This window comes from Sardina pilchardus, chromosome 24 (assembly GCF_963854185.1).
Source record: "Sardina pilchardus chromosome 24, fSarPil1.1, whole genome shotgun sequence".
Classification (NCBI taxonomy): domain Eukaryota; kingdom Metazoa; phylum Chordata; class Actinopteri; order Clupeiformes; family Clupeidae; genus Sardina; species Sardina pilchardus.
This window is the reverse complement of record NC_085017.1, coordinates 7,925,130-7,948,182: the sequence shown is the minus strand read 5'-3', so window position 1 is coordinate 7,948,182 and position 23,053 is coordinate 7,925,130. Positions and strand designations below refer to the sequence as shown.

Below are 23,053 nucleotides of genomic sequence, written 5' to 3'. Positions count from 1 at the left end.
TGATCAAAAGATGGCACTGACCTGGGACCGGTGTGACGACGTGAACACGTAGGCAGCGACAAGTTAGACAAGTTCCAGTCAAAACAAAGTCCCTTCAGGAAGTCTGGTCAAAACTGGTAAAATAACGTTTTAACATTTCAATAATTACGTGGTAGGCTATCATGAGAATTGATTTCATTTCAGGAGGCTATTTTTAGCGTGTAGCCTATCTAGTGCACATTTAGACACTGGTAGTTTATTTTTTGAGCAGGCCGTGTTACATCCAGTTAGTTTCAGTTCCACTAAAAGTAGGCTAGTCATACTTTTGGTGAAGATTGTTTATCATTGTATTTGTATTGTAGCCTAGTTGGGCTGAGCCCATGTTGTTGTGATGCAGAATGTCAGCCTACAATTCTGCCTATTATTTTCTCTACAGACCAGAGAAGTGGTGTTAGTTATTCAAGATCTTTGGTTAGACAGAGACTTCTGTAGGCAATGTTTCTTGTTTCATTTTGGCTATACATTTTATGTGTGTGCTATGAAACTCATGAGGAATTCCTGAATGAACTTTACTGAATCTGTTGCTTTCAGATGTAAACATTTCAAATATCATAGTTTTTGCTTAATGAATGTGTTTTTTTACCCAATGACTTGCCCTATAAGTATAACAAACTGGATTATATGTTGCCAACTACTCTTCTTATATGACATAGGCTTACCAACACTATCATCATACAAACACTATGGATAAACCCAACTCAAAGGCAGCACAAGACTTAACAACACTGGCAAGTTTGCTTCACCTTACATTTTTCTAGTAATATGCTTCCAGTGAAACCTCTAAGGATCTGTCATTCTACATTCTCATGATTACAGATGGAAACAACCATGCAGCAACTAAGTCATAAGTTCCAAGCAACGTCGGATCAAATTGTGTCAAGAAATATCCTTTTATATCGAGAGTAAACAGACAATTTACATGGGGTATTGAGACCCACGTAAAGCAATCTCTTAGGAGATACAAATAGTGCAGACTGAACTGTAACATGATATTAAGAGTCATTGCATGAGAAAACCAGGCAGAGGTGGGAAGATGGGGGTCGGCCAAATCGGCTCATACTTTGTATATGTGATAAGTATGTGGAACTATGAACAGCCATATACTTAAAACCCTCCAGCTGTTTTTTGTTATGGAGTTCTGGGACCCCTCTCAGAGACCCTCAAAAATCCAACAATTCATGGCTGAAAATGACTGAAATTGCCATTTCTACCCTGATTATCCTGATAAAGATATGAACATAAGCTTTATATTTCCATAGAGCCTAGGTAGCATAGTTTTAAAGACCAAAAGGTGCACCGAGGGGTTATCTACACCACTGAAAGCAGAATTTTCCTCCCTCTAAATTTCGGTCATTTTTAAGAAGCATTATCTCGTATTCGCAGTGGCTTTGGTGGATGGTTTTACTGTTGCTGGAGAAAGGAACATCAACTGATTCAAAAACAATTGTCGTCTAATTGGGCCACACATAATGTGTGCCGTGCCAGGAGGGTCTTTAGCAGGATTTTCTGTGTTTTGGCCTATGATAAACCATATTCAGATCGCCATCACATGGCCATACCATGGCATTACATCACAAACAGATGTTATGCCAGATGTTTGCGATGTAATGGCATGGTATGGCCACTCGTGGCGATCTGAATAGTCTAGTTTCAAATGTATGACAACCAAGAACAACAATGCATGCAGAGGTCTGCACTCTTTGAGTGCTTTTCTAGTTAATTAAAGCTTTCTTTAACAATTTGTCATACAGTGACACAAAAATTGACCATAAATTACCCTATAGTGAGATATTATTACCTGGTTTATTATACTCCAAAACCCGAAAAAACCCCGTAAAGACCCTCCTGGCACGGCGCACATTATGTGCGGCCCAATTAGACGACAATTGTTTTTGAATCAGAAGATGTTCCTCTGTCCAGCAACAGTAAAACCATCCACCAAAGCCACTGCGAATGTGAGATAATGCCTCCTAAAAATGACCAATTTTAGAGGGATGAAAATGTATGGAAATGTAAAGCTCATGTTCATATCTTTATCAGGATAATCAGGGTAGAAATGGCAATTTCAGTCATTTTCAGCCATGAATTGTTGGATTTTTGAGGTTCTCTGAGAGGGGCCCCAGAACTCCACAACAAAAAAGAGTTTGAGGGTTTTAAGTATATGGCTGTTAATAGTTCCACATACTTATCACATATACAAAGTATGAGCCGATTTGGCCGACCCCCATCTTCCTACCTCCTGCTGGTTTTGCCTGGTTTTCTCGTGCAATGACTCTTAAGGTGTTTTCCCAGTTTCTTCTTTTGATGGGTTAATACATTTTAAAGCAGAAGCTGTCTGTATCAACTATTGATTTTAAAATCCCCTAACACCAAAACTGGAAGAAATGGGAACACGCATCAGTGATTTGGAAAAAAATGTGTCTGACCTCATGAGACAAGCAGGGATGGATGAATGTCAAACAGGAGAGAAAATGACTCCTAAGGTAAAACCTGCAAGACCTATTTATAAGTGTAACCCATGTTATTTTCAAGGCAAAATGTGTCATTTGCTAGCTACCATTAAAAACCATAATAATACTTACAACCCCTCTGCCGTTGAGGAATACATTTAGACAGATGACAAATTATTCACAAAAGATAGGTGCCACTTATTTGACCATAATGATCTTATTTGATCAACTGATCATAATGAGCTGAGTGGAATTTCACCAAATGGCATGCAGACACAGACTGTGATTCAAAGGCAGCATTTTGTACTTGAACCATCATATCATAATAAGATATAGGCATACGCGTGTATTGGCAGCTGAATTTTAACTATTCCATTGGCAGCCATTTTATTGAGTGAACCTGAGTTGAATGAAACTGCACTACAGGAGATGTGAGACAATGTGGCTGCTGTATAAAAAAAAGGATGTTAGCTTGTCAAGTTTCCAAATTGTGGCTGAAGTGGTTCCTGAAATATCAAAAGCGTCCATGTGGACGGACCTCTTATGGGTCTTGTCGTGTGGGGCTTCCAGTGTCTCGGTTCCCCTCAACAAATAATTCCAGAAAAGGAAAGTTAAAGAGACAAGACAATTCAAATGCTTAAATTGAGAAGAGACTTGAAAGTAAGACGTCTTATTGGTAGCTAGAAACTAAATAAAACGTCAAAATTGGTCGCATATTATTTGTGCAAAAAAATTGTCTCGTCTTTAGCAGACATCAGTTTCAAGTTTAATGAAATATCACCAACTATATATTGCTATAGCAGACAATAACAAACCGGCCCTGCTACTGTGCCCAATTTATACTCATAGGTTGTCCTGCATGCATATAATGCAAATGTCCCACATGTCCCTGTCCAATGTCTCTTTTTAAATTGAAATTAAAGTAGCAATGCATCAGAAGATATCTACATTGAAGTACTTTACTACTTGCAATTTTCTATTGTTACAGGTGTTATATTTACTGTACTTGAAACTACTACTTAAAGGGCTTACCCAACCATATTATGAATATGTAACCATACTGAAAGCCTGATCAAAGATTTGTCTTCTGTAATTGCTCTGCTCAACATTTCATAATAGTGGTCCATCTTTACATTCTTGTTCCAGAGACCATGATGGAATACACTCACCAGCAGAAGAACAGAAAAACACATCTACCTCTCTCATAATACCAAACATAAGTGCCTTGCCAAATATCAGAAATGATACTTTTTTATTCTTCTATTTTATTTTGTATCAAATAAAAAAATTAACTGTAAGAACCAAATATGTCTGAAATAGTATCATGATTAATCTAATCACAATTAACCGCCCACACCTCATTAACAGATTTGTATTCTCCAGTTAAACACACCTGCATAGTCTTCAAGGTAGACAGCAGTTAACTTAAAATGGCATACACCAACACATCATGTGTAAAACAAATGCATTTAATATCATACGATCAAATGTAACACGAAAGAAATGGTCAGAAATGGCTGTATAATGACAACTGGGTGGAAAAAGTATAAACTTTCCGGTTTAGATGAAACAGAAAGAAGAAAAGTCAGTATCTGTATTTTGTTGAATAGTCTTTTGGAGATACAACAAGACCTCTTCCTTTTCTTGCTCCTCTGTACACAGTTTCAACAATGTCTATCATCTCTTGCTTGTCCTCCATAGTCCAGTTGATCTTGTTGTTGTTGCCTGTGCCCAAATCAATCATAATGTGCTTGTTCCTAGGAAACAATTGTAGATTAAGACATGATAGTGATAATGTGCAATTCATTCAAATGACACTCACGTTATCTTAATCAATTTCAATAGTAAACTGCTCACCTGAAGAAGAACATGACCGTACACGGGTCGTACAACTCGTACATCTTGTTAAAATCCGGAACCTCTGTGATGTCAACTAGATATATGACGGCAAAGTTTTTCACCTAAAGAAGGACACGACATGATGTTGTGGCAGCTCCTTAAAACAAACATTAAAAGGAACCGTATGTAAGAAATGTATTTCAATTCATCATAACATGGCCCTGATATGTCACTAGACATTAAGAAATCATGCTCATTTAAAATACTTCTTCACTGACAACAGTAGTCCAGCCAGGATATTGTCATTCAAAAAGTGAAGTTGCAGCCCTCAACTGATTTTGATGTTTACATATTGTGTGTTTCGGCCTGAGGTGCCATGGGGGGGGGGGGGGGGGGGATCCTACATACGGATCTTTCAATCTTTGAATGTGGGAAAATGAGAGAGAGGGATTTTTAATTTTCAACAGATTGTCTAAAGATGATATGAGGAGTATTCCTGAAAAGTACAATTAAGATAAAGAGAAAGCAAGACTTCACCTAGCTCAACGCATTACATGAACACCATGCAAGGATGAATAGGAGTGACTAGGACAAGCCAGGTAAGTAATTCAGGATACATTCATGTTCTTGTCTTTCCTCAAAAGGAGTTATGGTGGGATTAAAAAAAAAGATGCATGAGTGCTTCCTCTTCTAGGCATGCAAAGTCACTAAGAACAGAGCTTGCCACTATAAAGAGACACATTATGTATATTTATGACTCAATATCGTCTGTCACCAAATTCATTGAAAACATTTTACCTTTCATGGCTGGTTTGTGTTTGGACTTTGGTGGATATCTGTGCAACACGGAGCATAGGCATTTTTTTTTACACTTGTTATTTCTCACTCATTTTGCAATGCTCAACTTACTTCTCCAAAGTACACCACAGAAGTTAACTTCTGGTCTGGGAAACCAGACCATCAAAGCAACTTGATTAGTTTGTGATTGGAGCCCAAGGTTGTGGGCAGGAAGCAGGGGAGATAGATGTGTAGGTTTCTAGCCTGAGCTGCTGGGCGAAATCCAAATTCGCAGGCAGGTCAGGCAGGGTTAACCCAGCCTATTAGGAATGAGCGAGCACGTGACAATTTGGGAGGGGGTTGAGCCTATCCTCCATCTTGGAAGGGTGTATCATTGGTTGCCAGGGGCAACGCCTTCCGAAGAGTCGCGTTTAGAGACTCATCAAAACTGTAGTCTAGATTCTTGTCTACAAGGACCGTACAAGGACAAGCTTATACCAAGCGCAAAGCAGCGATATTTGGAGAAGCTCTCCAGCATCCAAAGTTACTACACTATGCAAGAGTTCAAAAGCCACAAGTCGTTAGAAAGTTATGAGACTTTCTGCTGTGGTTGGGTGCAGGATCTACAAACCTCGAGGGGCCGGATTCACGAAGCCTTTTTAAGACAAAAATACTTCAAGTGGTGCTTTCTTCTTATCTTTTGTCTTAAGAGCAAATTTAAGAAGATTTGATATTCATGAATAAAGACTTAAGAACAAATGGTATTCTTGAAAACAAAGATCTTAAATGTAGGCTTAATTTTCCTCGCAACTTTAAGACAACCCCGCACCTGTCTTAAAAAACGTTACAGTGTAAAGTCGGGCCTCTTATAGTCATAAATATAAACACATTTACCAGTTTTAGACAGCTCGTTTGAAATATCAGCCTTTATTATATGTACTCACGATATATGAGCCAAACATTTATTGCTAATTTTAGCTTGCTGCTATTGTTTTCGGTAGCTCAGTCCTCTGAAAACTCGCATAGCTGCTAGACCGAAGGGTTCCTGCCAGCATTCGGCGCACGTCGACGTCAGAGTAGAACACGTTTCATTTCTTAAATATCTAAAGTCCATGGAAATGGCAGCATTATCTAGTAAAAACGGCAAATTCCAAGAAAGAAAAGCGTTTCAAAGTTAAGATAACCGGGAGTGCCTGAAGGCATGACTTTTCCTCTTAGCAACGGTTGCCACTTGTAAACAAAACTCTACCGCATGATCGCGTTTAGTGTACGAATGGTGCAAGGCATTCTTATCTAGCTAAGTTCTTAAGTGGGAAAACAAAGAAGAGGTACGGGGGCAGTTCTTCACACAGCAGTGATTTCCAATCATTGTCAAGTTGTGCGGAATTAGAACCTACCGGGTTAACAACACACGACCTTAAACAATTCTTTGCCGCCCGGTATCAGGACCACCCTTCCAACCAGGGGAGGAGCTCCGTTTGGAGGAGCTCAGCTCACGGCTATGACGACACATTCTCATTCCTAATAGAAGCACGGTACCTTTTTGATAACCCCAGTGAATTGCTCTCAACGGCTGCTCTGTTGGTGATCTGTTTAGCCTAAAAAGGTGGTTTGGTAATTTTATTTTAAAGGCTAAGTCGTTCATTGATCATGGCCGGAAATCCCTCCCTGTTTTTTATCCTCCGGCATGGAGGATAAAAAAAGAGCCTTTCAGCTATCGTGCAGTGGGATACAAACAATAGCTCAAAGAAACAAAACAAAACAAAACATAAAGTACGGATGTCAAAGGCTAATTACTAAGTTAGGCCTACCTTTTCAGCAATACTGTAAAGCACTTCATCCATTTTCATACAAGTTGGGTCCCAGTCGTGTCCGAACCTAATAACTAGAACACGGTCCTCCTCAGAGAGAATGGCCTGGTCCACTTGCCAGCCATTGTGTAGATGAGGAAGCATATAAGACATCTTAACTCAGGTAGAAGACACTGTAAAGACATATCAAACAAGCATATTAACATAATACTCATCACGTAACCTAATTTAACAAAAAAAACTGATCAACTTTGTGTGGATATAACGTTAACAGCTGTATGCAACGGTGACGTTAGCATTTCGTTTCGTATCCGATAGATAACAGTCTAGTTGAATCGCTCCAACAGGACAAAATCTAAAGGAATTTCAGACAGAACATCAGTTTGATAGATATAAAATAGGATGCAACATGTTTTTTTGCAACATGGAAGAAGCATTTCCTGTAATGGTCAGCTTACTACAAATAACGTTAAGTAAGTTAACGTTAGCTAGCATGGCCAATGAAACGGCATCTCGGCTAAAAGGTAGCCTAGCTGCTACTCTGTTTGTCTAGTGAAATAAATGTCCCATAATAAACGACACAATTATACAAAGCAGCAAATACTCGTGGAACAACATATACCCTTAACTGTTCATGTCAATACAAGAATACAACGTCACACCAACCTTTCAGCCGAAAAATACACTTGAACAGCGGTTAGCTAAAACCACCAACGTGAACGTAGAATCAGCTGCCTAGGCCAAATAAAAGTTTTCGTTTACTTCCGGTTATTTCATGTCAAAATAACAGTCTGCTTACATTTTCTCTTTTTGGCTATCTTAGCCGACTGAAAAGTGTTAGATCCCGTTTTCTCTTTTACCATTCTCGCAGGACATGTCTGAATTTGAAATAAAATCAAATAAAAATAAAAAAGAGAAAATAATAAAATGGTCAACTTTATGGCCCTTCTGGAAAGACATTTTTTCCCTGTTTTTGTGCCAATTGTAGGCCTACACCTTACCTGTAGAGATCTTAAAAGTAGTAGCCTACTCTAACCTTTCTGTTTTATAATTCCCATAAAACTGAAAGTTTAAAAATAAATAAAGACATTAAAAAAGTAACGTACTTCAGGTCAGGAGGGTCAGATGCTAGGTCTGAAATTTATTATAGATTAAATATTGGGGAAGAGAATTAACTTATGACCCCATGACCTTGAATACCTGATTACCACTCCGTCATATTCCTTCTCTTAGCTCTGGCTTTGGAGGTCCTGGATAGCTGGTATGCCTTTCCTTGTGATATGCAGCGCTGATCTCCACTCTTTGCAGAAGTTTGCAGCTACCATACCAGGCTGTGATGCAGTCAACGATAGCTTTGGAACTTACAATGTAATCGTTATCAGGAACACCCTCGCTGGTTGCAAATGAGTAAACAAGGGTGGATCAAGCTGTTCCAGACGGACTACTGTAGGGAAAAGAAATTGAGCGGAATAGGCGGAGCCAGTAGTTCCCACCTTGGTTCATTTTTACTGACCCCAGCTAAAATTACACATTTAACTTGGGTATAGACACAAAGTGGTGTTGGTTTATGTTGTACAATATTGGAAAGATCATCAACAACACATTGCATTTATACAGTGCTTTTCACAACACTCAAATGCTTCACAGTGAAGGGGGAACCTCACCACCGATGTGTAGCACCCATCTGGGTGACACGCAGACCCGGCTGCAGAGAGCAGTGATAAAGGGGGCATTTGAGATTTTCAGGGGGGCACTCTCAATCGTAAAAGGCTACAGTTAGGATTAGGCCAAGTAAAACTGAGGGTGCACCGCCCCCTTTTGCCCCCCCCCTGGAGCCGGGTCTGGTGACACGGCAGCCATTATGCACCAGAACACTCACCACACACTAGTTTGAAGTGGAGAGTGAGGGAATGAGTGAGCCCAGTACACTAGGGGATGATTAGGGGGCCAGATTGATTGAGCCATGTTGGGAAGTTAGCCAGGACATCGGTGAACCCCTTAATCTTCAAGATAAGGGCCATGGGATCTTTAATGACCACAGTGAGTCAGGAGGACAAAGCAGAACTTACTGTATGTGTCAGATAATAAAGGCATTTTAAAAATCCACTGACACGTCTAGTCACTTCTCTTACTCTGTCATCTAAAATCTCTTGAATATTCAGTAACATGGTTACAGACAGTAAGGATATTAACAGCATTATAAACTACCGTAATACTACCATAGTATTACTATAGTTCTTTGCATAGGATTAGTTCCCTTAGTAAATAGGTTATTAAATAATTAACTCTAAATTCCTAACAAGCATGTTTGAAATATAACCTGACAATTTTCCAACAATACCTTTGTATATAAACAAATACCAGTGATTTTGTCTCCTCTCTGTCAAAGATGACCAACCCACTTTACCATTAAGGACACAATGATGAGTGCTGGAGCAATCACCAGTAATGAATCTCAGGGCAGAACAAGCAGTAGCATTTCTATAGATCACATCACCATAGTCTAGAACTGACATAAAGAACTGCTTCAACGACTGGTTTCCTACTTTCCATAGGGCTTTGTAATGTCTAAAATGTGCAGACTGTAAAATAACAATTTATCCAGCGTAAGTCAAACATGCCAGACAACTGCCATGTGGCCACTTAATTTTCACCTTCAGGGCCAACAGGCTTAATACAGAAACAGGTGCTAGGTGTATTTCTGATGCTGGACTGTGCGTGTGGGTAGCAATGTTTTACCAACAACAAACTACAAGGGGATGAAGACATAGATTTTAATAAGTTGAAGACTCAGTGGTATTTCTTTCCTTTTTTTCTGTTGGGCTGCTCAAGAGCACTCCACTGAGAGCAAACAAATACATCAGAACTGTAGGTAAATACAAATGTAGTTAGTGATTTGGCAATATGATATGAATATAAACTGCTGTGAACGGTTTCTTTTTTTTCTTCTTTTTTTTTTATCAAATATCACCTGTCTTTTAACTCACAGATTGCTTTGAAGTCTGATCTATGATTTTTAAAAATAAATTACTGTAAGAAAACCAAAATGACATTACATAACATAACACCTGCCTTGGTAAAAACACTCTCCTTCCAAGCAGTTTATACATGTCGACATGTAGCTAAAGTAAAAATCAGCTGCTAACTATTCAAAATGTTTTTTTTTTTTAGGAATGGTCAGTATTACAGAGAAGGTTGATTCAAACAGAATTTTGCTTCTGTAATTCGTCTCTTAACTCCTCCCCAACCTCACCGTCTGCATCATGTGCCTTAATCTTTTCAGCTTGAGCTTTATCATTTTCACTCTCAGACTCACTATCACTCTTCTCGGTTTCTCGCTCTGGCTCTATTTCAGGGACATACAGGTTATGCTTTACTTTTCGCACTTCAGCCATGTTGAAACCGAGAAGAACCTTTGCCTTGTGTTTCTGAATGGCCCTCATGCACTTCGTGCGTTTTGTTCCAAAGTGGCAAGCTACATCTGACTTGTTAAGCAGCAGTCGAGTGGCAAGGGAAGTTGTTTCACTCTTGGTCAGATAAGGTTTCGTGTGGAAGTACTTTGTGAGAAATTCTCGTCTGTCCTCAAAAGACTGTTTCCACAAGCCTGTAGTATCCAAGGCTAATTGCACAGAGGAATCCGACAAAAGTTCAGGTGCAACAGCAGGAGAAGCAGAATGTTTTTCCCTTTCAAGCTTTTTTCTGGCTGCTCGAGCCTCCCTCTCTCGCTTGTTTGCTTCCATAGCCTCCTTCACAGCCATCTCAAGCCTCAGCTTTCTTTGAACCTCCACTTCTGACTCTGGTTTGTCAGGTTTCGTACTTGGGTTTGTTTGCCTGCCAGGCTGGTTGATTCCATTACTCTGAGTGAGCATTTGTCTTGTGTTTAGGAGCCTCTCAGCATCAATTGCGGTCTTGGGAGCACACTTACATCGCTGGAGGTGAACCGTGATTGCCTTTGTGGTGGTTTTACCGGTATACACTCCGCCACAGTACACACACTTGTAGGCTGGGGTCTTGAGAATGGCATGGATTGTAGGAGTGATGAAGTGCTTTTCTCTCAGGTGTATGCGATGGTCCTCTGCATTCATCAGATCCTCTGGGCAGAAAGGACACTGATTGATGCTTGTCTTTGTGGAGGCTTTACACAAGGGCTTGGTAACACTAGGTGACATCTTCACAAAAATTAAGTCAAGGGAATTGGTCACTAATGCAAGATTCACTTCATGATCCCCCATTATTTCTTTGGGGGCAGATGTGTTTATGTCAAAATAAGGAAAGAGGAGATTGCCACATTCGTCTGTATAAAGTCTGTATTCTCTTCTCATGAAATCCAAGTTTTCCTTTTGCAAAGGGCTGTGGTCTGATATCATGTGTTCTAGGAGGTGTTTGATGGAATAAAACAGCCCTGGGCAATACAGGCATGTCATTCCATGTTGCATGTGCTCAAAAAGGCCCTTTTCGGAAAGCAGGACCTTGCACATCAAACACTTGACCGTTTTGTCAGGCATTTTCCTCAGGAATGGTGCTCTTGCAGCAAGACCTGTTTTTGTCTTAAGTTTGTGAATCTCCATGTGCACATGGTAGACAGAAGATGGGAAAAGTTCCTTGCAGAAACGGCAGGTTATCCACTTTTTGGTTTTACCAGATTCCAATGAGGCGCTGCCAGGTGGCTTGTTTGGTTGGGATGCAGAGTTCTTCTGCGATACTGGAAATGGCACTTTACCAACAACTGATCCCTTACTTGACTGAACAGGTAGATTTACCTGTAGGGGGGCTAAAGTATAAGTTGGCAGGCCATTGACCTTGTTGCCCGTAGGAATAAGGTGACTAAGTAGGGACTGGGATGTAAGCATCGTTGCCCTGGGAGCAGTCTGGTTTTGAGTTATTAATGCAGGCTGAGGAGTGAGACCTGAGGGTCCATGTCCAGGAATGGTCAGTGAGGCTCTTGAGGAAACAGCTACCTGCTGTGTCATCACCTGTTTAACCGGTGGTTGTCCAGAAATGCCAACAGCTATGGGCACTTGCTTATTAGGCACAACTGGCTGAAGGTGTGTTGATGGACCTTTTGGCATTGCAGGCAAGGCTGGGGGCACACCTATGAGCGAAGGCTGTGCGTTGGGATGGGTCACCGGAACATCAGGTCGAAGCAGTCCCTTTGCCTCCGCACTGGCCATCTGAACAAGAGCCGCCGCCTGAACAGGAAGGAGCTGAGAGCTCCCCTGTCCACACATCATTGTGTTACTGTTGCTGGCCGACGCTGCTCCAGGGATGCTGGTCTGGACAGTTGGACCTGGCTTCGGAGCAAGCATTAGCTGGGCTTTTGGAGAAAAAACCGAGTATGGTTTCTTGTGCTTAAGCTTTTGCCAGATCAAGCCATGGATGTGGGTACCCAGATCTTTGTGTTTCTCAGAGGTCAAAATGTGATACACTAGATGTTCGGTCGTCTCAGCAGTGGTGCCACAGCTCTTGCAGTAGTATTTAAAAGGAAACCCCCCAGCTTTCTGCTGACTGTCTGTTCTCTGGCCAGCATACTTGTGCCACAGAGGAAGGCAATGCTTGAAGAGAACATGTTTCTTTATGCAGTACAGCAAAGGATCCTCATATGGACACCTCCTACAGCCGTACTTTTCAACAGCTGCTGTATTTCTTAACGGTGAAAATCCTGAGTCCAGAGGCTGGGGTCTGGGAAGATCAGAGTGAAAGAGCGAAAAATGCTTCTTGAGGACTCTGGGGGAACCAATGAATGAACAGGCCGAACAAGAACTCAGGAAAGCAAAGTTCTTCTCTTCTGGATGGTAGCACTTGATGTGACTATGGAAAGAATTCCAAGAGCGTGCCGAGTACCTACACAGGCTACAGCAGAGGGCCTGTGTCCGATAACTCCACTGGAAAGAGAGGAAACAAGCTGTTAACAGATTAAAAATGTTCCACAAAATTGTATGACATATGATATGCTCCGTTTGAGTTCTTTATTGTATAAAAACTGGGTTAATATCAAAGTAGTGCTGTGCGATATGGACAAGAAAGTTATATCCCGATATAGGCAATTCTATACCACGATAACGATATATATCCCGATATAGAATTTCTACTTAAAATTATATATTTACATCCACACATGAATGCAAATTTTTCTTATAATTTCTAAACATTTTTTTAACAGTTGTGGTTGTGTACAGTAGGTGTAATTAAGTGCCTGTCACTTTAAGAAATACGTGAGAAAATAATGACGTTAAACCCAATAGTAAGCCTAAATGATCTAAATGCCATAGCCTAGATTGGTTAGCAACACACATTTGAGAGATGCAAGTGAGCAAATCAACTTGATATTAGCCTATACGTACTTGTGTGTTACATAGGGGTGTCACGATACCAAAAAATCAGTAGTCGGTGCCAATACCAGTAAAATTACACGATTCTCGATGCCAAATTCGATACTATCGTTAAAAAAAAGGATTTTCTAAAATCCCATGTACTTAATTTCTTTATTGAAATATTTGCAGAATACTGAAATATAATTTCTATAACATACAGAGCATAACAGAATACAGTAGGCCTATCCAATTGCGAGCATATCACATAGCCTATAGGCTTACACATAATTAATTAAATCACTTTTCTAATGGATTGTATAAAAACCAACAACTTGCATCACCTTTTTATCGCTCTGCTTTCATATAATGTGAATGATTTTTTTTTTTACAAGATGTAAAGTCTTTATTTGAAAAACACACACATTCTGTATTTATACATTCTATATGAAATTTCTGATCTTCATTAGCAGCAAACTTTATGCAGATTATAGCCTAATTCATATTACAACTCCACCTCTTAAATTCAGCTGTCTGGTTGAAGCCTCAACATTTTGTAAACAAAGTAGCAGGCTAAGCTTATCATACTCTAGGCTACTGGTTGGACTGTTCAGTTTCCCCACATGTGTTTAAGTTTCAAGGTAAGCTACTTTTTCTCTTTGGGACAGAACCTTTTAAGTCTTGGAGTTGAAAAATATTGGTATAGATGGTCAGTCAACTTGAATGCAAGAGTTTAATGTCTGCAGCATAGACATAGCTAATGATGCTAAACGGATTTTAAACAGCAATTTAGCTAGTCGTCTTCTGTGCGTCATTGCGTTCACGATAGTGAATGTTTTATTTGGATTAAATGTGCATGTCGTGGGCGGGTGTCCATTGAGCACGTACGAGAGCGGGCCAAGGAGAACAAGTTTACTTTTACTTTACTTTTACTGTTTGATAAAGTTGCACGTATAATCTACAAAAGTTGAGGAAGAAATATGTTTCCACCCGGGCAGCGTCAGGTGCATCACGCTTCCAGGAATGATCTGGTTGGTTTTCATGGAGACAGACGCTGTGAGCACGGAGGGGAGAGGCTGTGTGTGTGTGCATATGTGTGTGCATGAGAGACAGACGCGTGAGTGACAGAGAGGGAGAGCAGGGAAAGGAAATTCAGATTAACGAGTTGCGTGTTTTTCAATACCGTTAAAAAATAGATAAATAAATTAAAAAAAAAGTAACAAAACGCAATATGTGGCGGCCGGTGCTGAATCTGTGGCGCATCGCCACAAATTAGTCTATGTGTGGGAAACACTGTATTGCCCCCATCAGTTCCGGAAGAGTCGCAGCACCGATGCTTATGCTGGCGTCGATGCTTACGGTGCTTCAAAAAAATAGGCATCGCCGGTGTTTTTTCATTTTAGAATCGAGAGGTATCGCAAGTATCGGTTCTCGTGACATCCCTAGTGTTACAATAGCATCACTTAAACTAGCAGCAATGTCGCTGTTAATAGCACTGCTGCGCATACCAGTGTGTGTGAGGGGGGGCGGGGGGGGACGGGGACGCACAGCCACAAGCTAGCTTTTAGGGGAGACCTGCCTTGCGCGCACCGCTTCTTCAGAAGAAGAACACAGTCATTCTTAAACGTAATGTAAAGTAGGCTAACATTAGGTGTTGTGACATTTTTAATTTCAGGGTATTGCAATACTTTCGTTGTATCGGTGCACCGTGCAACACTAGTCTTTATGCCAACGTCAAAAAAGTTTAATATGTTTACTATTAGCTGCCTGCGTTAATTTGCCTGGCCACCCATCCCGAGTCAGTAAATTAGGTTTACGTTGCCTGCTGCGAGAAGCGGCAACGCACCTGCAGTTAAATTGTCTGAGCAGTCACAGCCACACGCGTTAAAATTACGATATAAACGGTAGAGGACTATATCGTACGATAGACATTTTTCTGTCGTACAACGATATATACCGTAGTATCGCACAGCACTATATCAAAGCATCAGATGCTATATAGACCAACATAAAATAGAAGCTTATAGAAATTATTGAAAAGCCCTACAAATTGTAGGCTGTCCTAAACACAGGTAATGATTATTATGTTTATTCCGTTACAGTCAATACTGTAACGGAATAAAAGTACATAAGGTTGAAGGTCATCAATTTACACTGATCTACATGAAAATTATTTGTGATAAGGTTGAAGGTCATTAATAACTCATCAGATTGCACAGGCTAAAAATCCCAAAGGCCCCTTTTATTTCATATTTGTGCCTTGAGAACATCTGAAGTTATCTTGTACCCAATGCCGCATAATTAATATGCTCAAGTTGGTGAGAGGGCTATCCTATGTGAGCAAGAGTTGGGTAAATAACATTGGCATGATAACATTTTGGACTCAATAGCTCATCCCCTGTGCACTGGGGTAAAAGCATTTTTATATATGATAACAATAATGTATGAATACACTGAGGATGATAATCAATTTCAAAGGATAAATCCAGAGATTTTTCAGATAGATGTCCGTTTCTCGAGGTCACAGAGTACTGTCGGTACGAAATAAATAAATAAATAAATAAATAAATAAATAAATAAATGACCAGAAAACAACCAATTTTACCTAGCTTGAGTTGTAGCAGCCAACAGTTAGAGCATGTTCACGAGCCCCAAGAGTGTGGCGCTGTAGCTGCCTGGCCGCTTTAGCTGTTGGCTGCAGCAACTCGAGCTACTGTAGGTAGAATAGATTGTGTTTTTTTCCGTGCTGACAGTACTCTGTGACCTCACTGAGTAGACAGTGGAATGTCACCTCTAAAACCAATTTATTTATCTATCTATTCATCATTATTTAGATTTTAGTTCAATTAAGAATGGTTTGCGAACATAAAATCAGCAAATCTACTATTCATACAGACACAAAGCAAATAAATTGTCTGAGACAAATCTTTGTTTGTTCTGTTTAGTTCTTTAGTCCAAATATTACCTTTTTCCTTCCCCTGCCATGGAATCCTACTGTGAGATCACTCCATTCAGTGTTATTGAAAGCAGTTTCCACTGGATCATCTTCCACTGGATCATCTTCCTCTAGCTCCTACCAAAGAAACACATTTTCATTTAATTTTGACAGCTAAACAACAACATATTCAATCAATCAAATCTTTATTTCAGACACCAAAAGGGTTCACAGTATTAAGGAAATGTATAAATGCATAGAATAAATAAGTAAAACGCATACAGAAATCAGTAAAAGAGAGAAAATACAATCAATAATTAAATTCAATAAAGGCTCTCTCTGCAGTCTTTTCTCAATCTGGAAGAGAACCTCAGAGAGCTCTTAGTAGGGTTGACTAGAGTCTCTATAATGCAGTGCCCTGACAAGTCCAGTCGACACATACACTATATTGCCAAAAGTATTTGGTTACCTGCCTTGATTCATAGATGAACTTAAGTAACATCCCATTCTTAATCCATAAGGCTTAATATGATGTCGGTCCACCCTTTGGCGCTGTAACAGCTTCAACTCCTCTGTGAAGGCTTTTCACAAAGTTTAGGAGTGTGTTTATGGCCATTTTGACCATTCTTCCAGAAACACAGTCAGGACTGTGCAGACCAGTCATGTTTATCCATACCAAACGCTATCATCCATGTCTTTATGGACCTTGCTTTATGCACTGGTGCACCGTCATGTTGGAACAGGAAGGGGCCATATTCGAGCTGGGCTTTCCCCCTTAGTTCCAGTGAAAGGAACTCTGAATGCCTCAGCATTAACCAAGACATTTTTGGACAATTCCATGCTCCCAACTTTGTGGTAACAGCCCCTTCCTGTTCCAACATGACATGATATGCGAGTCAAGGCAAGTGACCCAATACTTTTGGCAATATAATGTATATTTATATTTGAGGCCTCTGAGGACTGCTTCACATGTAGGCACACCAGAGGAAACAAACAGGGGACTGCCACTTCACCATATTATTGGTACCAGAAGCAGAAGCCTCATAGCATCATTAGCCATATTAGTATTTTATTACAACTTTAGAAGCATCTATAGGGAATTTGAGTGCTGAATGGAAATGATTAGTTGACTGAGTATACACTTCTGTAACCTACCCAATATGTTAGTGAAAGTCAGTGAAAGTTTCAGTTATCTTACTGATATAAGAAAATGAATACACAAACACACATACACAAACACACATACACACAGACACACCTTACCTGGGAAAAGACCTCACATTCCTCAAGTCCAAATTCACTTAAAATACTCTTCACATTCTTCCTTGATCTTCTGATTTTGTCCAAGCCTAAAACTGGAACTTGATACATCTCTTGCACCTGAAAAGATATATTTTCATGAACTTCTTGTAACTTCTTGTAACTAGGGCCTTTGATGGCATCTGATGGCTCACCATTCATTTATGTCTTAAAACCAAGACGACGATGCAAAGACCTTCATGCTCATAGCCTACTTTATTACACAACCCCTGCAGACAATGTTTAGGCTAAAGTCATACTTATGTGTCACCTTAAGCACAGCCCATTTTTCATGAGCCTACATGGAGATTTCTTAGAAACATAATGCAGTTAGGAAAAATAGAGGAGAGCTGGGTAAGCTGAGCTGCTTTTTGTCTGATTTAGGGAATTGAGGCAGGAATAATACTAATGAAACAAGTTCAAAATGTATGCCACAATTCGACATCTTAGCAATAACAAACGTTTTTAGCCCATGAACATAGACGCACCAACATGTCACATACGGTTTTGAATATATTAACTAGCACTAACATCATAAAGAAAAGGCTTTTAAAAAAAATCAACAGCGAGACTGATGCCATCCATAAGATGGTAAACAAAGCTGCATTCCAGAACGACTGTACTGTATTTCAAAAGTATTTTGATGCAAACTCTGGCGCGAACCAGTGACGTCGATAGCCTAACATGCACACTTTGTCACACCATTAGGTGAAATCGAAATAGCGCTCCAACTTTATAATGGTGAGCATCGCAGGTATGTAGGCTACTAGAATATGAATGCATTATGTAATTGTGAGCCTGATAAAACCATAAAACCAACTGGTCATGGATGCTGATTTTATTTGTTTTAAATAGTACACGACATGTGCCTTAATGCTAAATCTTGAACGAAGATGCCATGATTGTAACAAAGATCCTTCATTACTCCGCTTTAACCCTCTCTGATTGTAAGAGAACCTTCATCGCCCACAAATATCACCAAAAGACTACATCCAGACATGACGAAACAAACGCATATGATGTTCTTTCTTCACAAAAATGAACACACCGGGATATCAGTTAGCTATTCTAACCTTATACAGCACACATATTTGCGAGCTGTGAACAACTAGCTACACATTCAGCCCAGTTAATTCTAACGCTAACGCTAAAACATTGCATTAAGTTACCTTACGGCGAGTTAAGGAGCTCCCGCTTTTTCGTAATTGTATGCTAACGTTACATCCGCCAGTCAGGACATTCAGCCTACACAAAGGTGACTCTCGTGGAACTTAAGACATGCACTCCACCACAGCATTTGGCAGGGTCATGTAGGCTATGCTGACTACAATATCAGGGAGATGCATGAGTTATAATCGCCCGACGCCACCAAAATGACACACACAATCAGCCTGTGGGCCTTGTGAGAGAAAATGGCGTTTCTCTTCAAAGGAAATGACGTATGTGTCGTCCAATTTGCATGAAATTGGACTAGCCAATAAACTGAGGGGATATAAACTTTTGTAATTTCTTTAACTTTTGGCTTAGCCTACTGCATGTCAGGTGAATGAAAATACTTTGGTGATATACAAATACTGAGTTGTTTTGAGTAACATTCAAATGTTTGAACTAGGAGAATTAATCTCATGGGTTGCTAGGCAACAAGATCAAGTGGGTGGGACCGAATGAAATGATGTCATCTCACCCCATTGCTGATCAGCCAGTAAGCAGTAGCCTACTAGGCTAGTCCGCTCCAACAAAACATGCTAAGACATCCATTATGTTTTTTTGCTTTTTCAGAGTGTAAAACGCGCGAAAGCATGATTTTTTTATTTCAAATTTGTAGATTACATTAAGTCAATTGTAGGGATAGTCTTTTGAGTACAAATCGTTGCTGATAGGAACCACTCACAAACCAAACAAGAGAAGACAAACCTGTTGCACATTCAACATCGGAAGCAAAAAGGTCACAGGTTAAAATCGAAGTAGGCTATGTGACTCCATAAATGGCTGACATAATGACTTTGCAATTAGAAATAACAATAAAACATAGACATTATAGATGGTAAGCAGCTAAAACAGAACGGTTTCTGGGTATAACACTTGATAATTTAGAGCTTCAGCAAAATGATGTTCTTTTGACTTAAGGACAAAACACTTCCTTATTCCACTTTGGTTCCGCAGTGTGGACAACTTCCTGTTTTTTTTAAATGGAATTTTCCGCATCACTTGTGCCACACATGTCTAACATAGGTCAATAATGTCTGGTCCTCCAATTTGATCAATCGATCTCTTACAGGTTGAGTTGTTGTTGCCCATAACACGCTATCATTCTGTTACTTAAGTGAGTGTGTATGACACAGAGGAGGCTTCTATAAGACTACAGGTGAAGCAGTGCTTCACCAAAAAAAAGTCATAATAAAAAATAAAATAAAAAAACCTTACAATAATCCCTTTTTCACTGTTTTGAAACAGAAAGACAGTCATTAAGACGAGCTGTTTTCCTGAATTCAATTCTGTGAGTGACAACAGCGCCATCCCCACACCCGCGGTGAAACAGACAATTGCAGTGAATCAGACGATTTTCTTGCTTCACTACCATCGATATCTTTTCCCATTGACTTCAATGTAAATCTTTTGTATCTTTTACTGTCTATGTGTAAATCGAGTGAAACCCCCCGCGGCTCGTGGATTTTCCCCGTTTCAATGGATCCTTATGGCAGATAAGTCCCACCCGTGAAGCAGTGACCGATAGGGTAGAATTTTGCACTTCCGTCACTTGAATATGATTGACACAATACTCTGGCCAGTCAACGCCTTCATAAGGCAGCTATCGTTAACTGACTTTGACAGCGACGATTTAGGGCAGTGTTTTTCAACCACTGTGCCGTGGCACACTAGTGTGCCGTGACACATTGCTAGGTGTGCCGTGGGAAATTATCCAATTTCATCTAAGTGGTCTAAAAAAGAGTGAATAGAAATAATTTTCTTTGTGTTCATTTGATTCCTATTCAAGACACTTTGACAAGAATGACTTGATATCATTAATGCGGGCTACAGATTTTTATTTAATTTAATTTTCCATAAAATTTCATTTTATTTAACATTTTCGGCTGGTGGTGTGCCTCAGGATTTTTTCAATGAAAAAAGTGTGCCTTGGCTCAAAAAAGGTTGAAAAACACTGATTTAGGGGAGCTTCATAATCAGCAACAACAACACATAATTTGTTGAACAGTCATTTCATAAGAAATATCTTTATTTTTCTGTGTAGATGAGGATTTTGTTACTTAGGGTTAGTGAATATCTTTTTTGTTTCCTAATATAATTTGTTTAGCAAGAGCCCTTACAGGCTAGGAGGGTATTGCTAGGAGGGTAGCTAGCTTCGTTTCCAGTCATATTCATATGGGGACAAATTACGAGTGGAAGCAGAGGGCAGACCAAAACCTCCTGTGGAAATTACACAGCTCGTTGATGCTACGGTAAGGAGACATTTCATTTGTAGAATGTGAGGAAGAACCGTGAGTAAGGCTGAACGATATACCGTTATGTAAGGGATAATCAACGACGCGCCGTGCTGCTATAGGAAATAATGCACGTTCGAAGTGGTAGTAAGGTCCCGACGCCGCAACCGCGTCGGTCGACGGGGTTTGCTTCACCAGAAATTTTGATGACCAGCCGCCACTGGTATGACATCAGACATTTTAAAAGACTTTTTAAAGCAAATAAGTGACTTTAAAAATTCTAACACCCAGCCATGAGTAATTTATTTCCACCCCCTTTCAAATACAACAGTCAAACTAGAAAAGCACTCAGAGACCCCAGTCCGCCTGTATTGTTCTTCCTAGGTTGTCATACATTTGAACCTAAACTAATCAGATCGCCACCACATGGCCATATCATACCATTACACCGCTAAGCGAAATACATAAGCGGCTCCGGAATCCCGGAGGAGTGATACGGATCACTCCCAAAATGTAATCGTTTCTTCCTTATTGGGTCATTTCTGACCTTCCCTGAAATTTTTGTCATTTCATTTTGTGGTTCTATTCAAATTAAAAGACTGAAAAATAAATACTAGTTGTAATAACTTTGCTAGAAAAGCAACTAGAAGAGCACTCAGAGTGCAAACCTCCGCCAAGCGAACACATAACCACCGCCTCCTGCATCTAGACGGTGATACGGATCACTCCAAAACGGATCACTTACCAACAAGTAATCGTTTCTTCCTTGTCAGACCTTCCCTGAAAATTTAATCGAAATACATCCATTACTTTTTGAGTTATCTTGCTAACAAACAGACAGACAGACAAACAAACAAACCCAGATGAAAACATAACCTCCTTGGCGGAGGTAATAATTACAAGAGAACTATATCCTGAGAAAAGTGGATTTTTATCTAGACAAAGTCCTTTTAACCTCCTGAGACCCGGGATGTAAATTTAAATGCATTTTTCATTTCACTCAATTATTTTGGCTTAGTTAGTCGGGCTTCATAAACATACAAAAAAAAATTCACCTCTCTACATCAAGTAGTTTTTGAGAAAAACGATGTCCTCGTATGAGGACATTGGGTCTCTATTACCATAAAATACAATGAGATTGCCAATCCAGAAAGAATGTGAATATTCATGTGTGTACTCCAAGTGCCTAAGATTCAACTATTGTATTGTATTGTTTTTATTGAACAGAAATGTCCTGTTATTAATTTGGTCAAGTTTAGTGTTTATTTGTAAATGTTAGTTGTGTGTATGGGTCACACCCAGAAGTCTATCCACAGTGAATTGAAGCGAAACAGTTCTGCTCAGTTTCTTATTTGTTTATTTATTTATTTTTGTAATTCCTTCAATGGATTTATTTATTCAGGCTACTCTATTATGTCTATGTCCACACTTTCACTTCCATTATTGCTTTACAGTAGTTTGATATGGCCAATGAACGACAATTTTCAATGTAATATGTAGCCTAAAAATGAAATTATGCGTACATTTCAGTCCCGATGTCCTCGTATGAGGACATGAAAGTTAAACACGTCCTGGTCTGTTTGCAATGATCAAAATGGGGGAAACTTGATGCCATATCATACTACAACTGTTCACAAACATATACAAAAAAAAAAAATTATGTCATAACGGTCACGGGTACGTTACCATGACGATAGTTCTCACGCGTATGCCGGTAAAGCGCGGAGGTGGATATCGACGCCATATTGCTTTTTCCCAAAACATTGTATTGTGTGTCTGATAACACTAGAGGGTAAAATGAAATCACGTCCCTCGGCAGCCATATTGGCCATGGGGTCGGGCAGCGAGTTTGACCGTAACAAGACCAGGCCCTATCTAAATGACTGGGGAGAGAGCTGGATGTCCATGTTCAGAGGTGTAAGGGACATAAAAATCACATGTTTGAAATCACGGTGAAAATCAGACTAAAATCGCTGAAAAGGTTTGGTGGTTTTGTTTCAAATTAACGCTTAAAAAGCCTTTTTCTTACTGGTAATCTTGGACTGCGCATGCGTGACCGCCAAGGATCGGTGAAATGATTGGAGCAACGGCACTCGAATAGGCGGGACATGTGCAAACCGGTGTAACCAACCGCCATCTTTGTGTTACGAAATTA

At 39.9% G+C, this 23,053-nt stretch overlaps 3 protein-coding genes across 5 annotated transcripts; 1 reads left to right on the top strand and 2 right to left on the bottom strand.

The window, feature by feature from the left end:
• The first annotated feature begins 37 nt into the window (after positions 1-37).
• On the top strand, positions 38-3,795 carry LOC134072158 (heat shock factor-binding protein 1-like). Of its 2 annotated transcripts, none has more exons than XM_062528680.1 (5): positions 38-116; positions 693-767; positions 856-922; positions 2,416-2,522; positions 3,636-3,795. In XM_062528680.1, the coding sequence occupies exons 2-5, from the start codon at positions 723-725 to the stop codon at positions 3,642-3,644; spliced, it is 228 nt and encodes a 75-aa protein (XP_062384664.1). In that variant the 5' UTR covers positions 38-116; positions 693-722; the 3' UTR covers positions 3,645-3,795. The 2 variants fall into 2 exon arrangements, with proteins under 2 accessions (XP_062384664.1, XP_062384665.1); XM_062528681.1 differs by having other exon boundaries at positions 80-151.
• A 147-nt stretch (positions 3,796-3,942) lies between these two features.
• Positions 3,943-7,689, bottom strand: txnl4a (thioredoxin-like 4A). Its single transcript, XM_062528678.1, has 4 exons — positions 7,583-7,689; positions 6,917-7,089; positions 4,347-4,450; positions 3,943-4,246 (listed from the first exon to the last, which is right to left on the bottom strand). The coding sequence occupies exons 2-4, from the start codon at positions 7,067-7,069 to the stop codon at positions 4,075-4,077; spliced, it is 429 nt and encodes a 142-aa protein (XP_062384662.1). The 5' UTR covers positions 7,070-7,089; positions 7,583-7,689; the 3' UTR covers positions 3,943-4,074.
• Positions 7,690-9,676: 1,987 nt separating this feature from the next.
• Positions 9,677-18,866, bottom strand: adnp2b (ADNP homeobox 2b). Of its 2 annotated transcripts, none has more exons than XM_062529533.1 (4): positions 18,628-18,866; positions 17,423-17,539; positions 16,190-16,297; positions 9,677-12,798 (listed from the first exon to the last, which is right to left on the bottom strand). In XM_062529533.1, the coding sequence occupies exons 2-4, from the start codon at positions 17,528-17,530 to the stop codon at positions 10,117-10,119; spliced, it is 2,898 nt and encodes a 965-aa protein (XP_062385517.1). In that variant the 5' UTR covers positions 17,531-17,539; positions 18,628-18,866; the 3' UTR covers positions 9,677-10,116. The 2 variants fall into 2 exon arrangements, with proteins under 2 accessions (XP_062385517.1, XP_062385518.1); XM_062529534.1 differs by having other exon boundaries at positions 18,633-18,866.
• Positions 18,867-23,053: the final 4,187 nt, after the last annotated feature.

What these genes read in the sequence shown, in the direction of transcription:
- LOC134072158 (XM_062528680.1), top strand. Translation starts at nt 723, where the DNA reads ATGGATAAACCCAACTCAAAGGCAGCACAAGACTTAACAACACTG. An exon ending in CACAAGACTTAACAACACTG is followed by an intron (nt 768 to 855) that starts GCAAGTTTGCTT and finishes TCATGATTACAG; the next exon opens with ATGGAAACAACCATGCAGCA. An exon ending in GGATCAAATTGTGTCAAGAA is followed by an intron (nt 923 to 2,415) that starts ATATCCTTTTAT and finishes TAACACCAAAAC; the next exon opens with TGGAAGAAATGGGAACACGC.
- txnl4a (XM_062528678.1), bottom strand. Translation starts at nt 7,069, where the DNA reads ATGTCTTATATGCTTCCTCATCTACACAATGGCTGGCAAGTGGACCAG. An exon ending in TTTACAGTATTGCTGAAAAG is followed by an intron (nt 4,451 to 6,916) that starts GTAGGCCTAACT and finishes GTCCTTCTTTAG; the next exon opens with GTGAAAAACTTTGCCGTCAT. An exon ending in ACGGTCATGTTCTTCTTCAG is followed by an intron (nt 4,247 to 4,346) that starts GTGAGCAGTTTA and finishes ATTGTTTCCTAG; the next exon opens with GAACAAGCACATTATGATTG.
- adnp2b (XM_062529533.1), bottom strand. Translation starts at nt 17,530, where the DNA reads ATGTATCAAGTTCCAGTTTTAGGCTTGGACAAAATCAGAAGATCAAGG. An exon ending in AATGTGAGGTCTTTTCCCAG is followed by an intron (nt 16,298 to 17,422) that starts GTAAGGTGTGTC and finishes TTTCTTTGGTAG; the next exon opens with GAGCTAGAGGAAGATGATCC. An exon ending in ATGGCAGGGGAAGGAAAAAG is followed by an intron (nt 12,799 to 16,189) that starts GTAATATTTGGA and finishes CTCTCTTTCCAG; the next exon opens with TGGAGTTATCGGACACAGGC.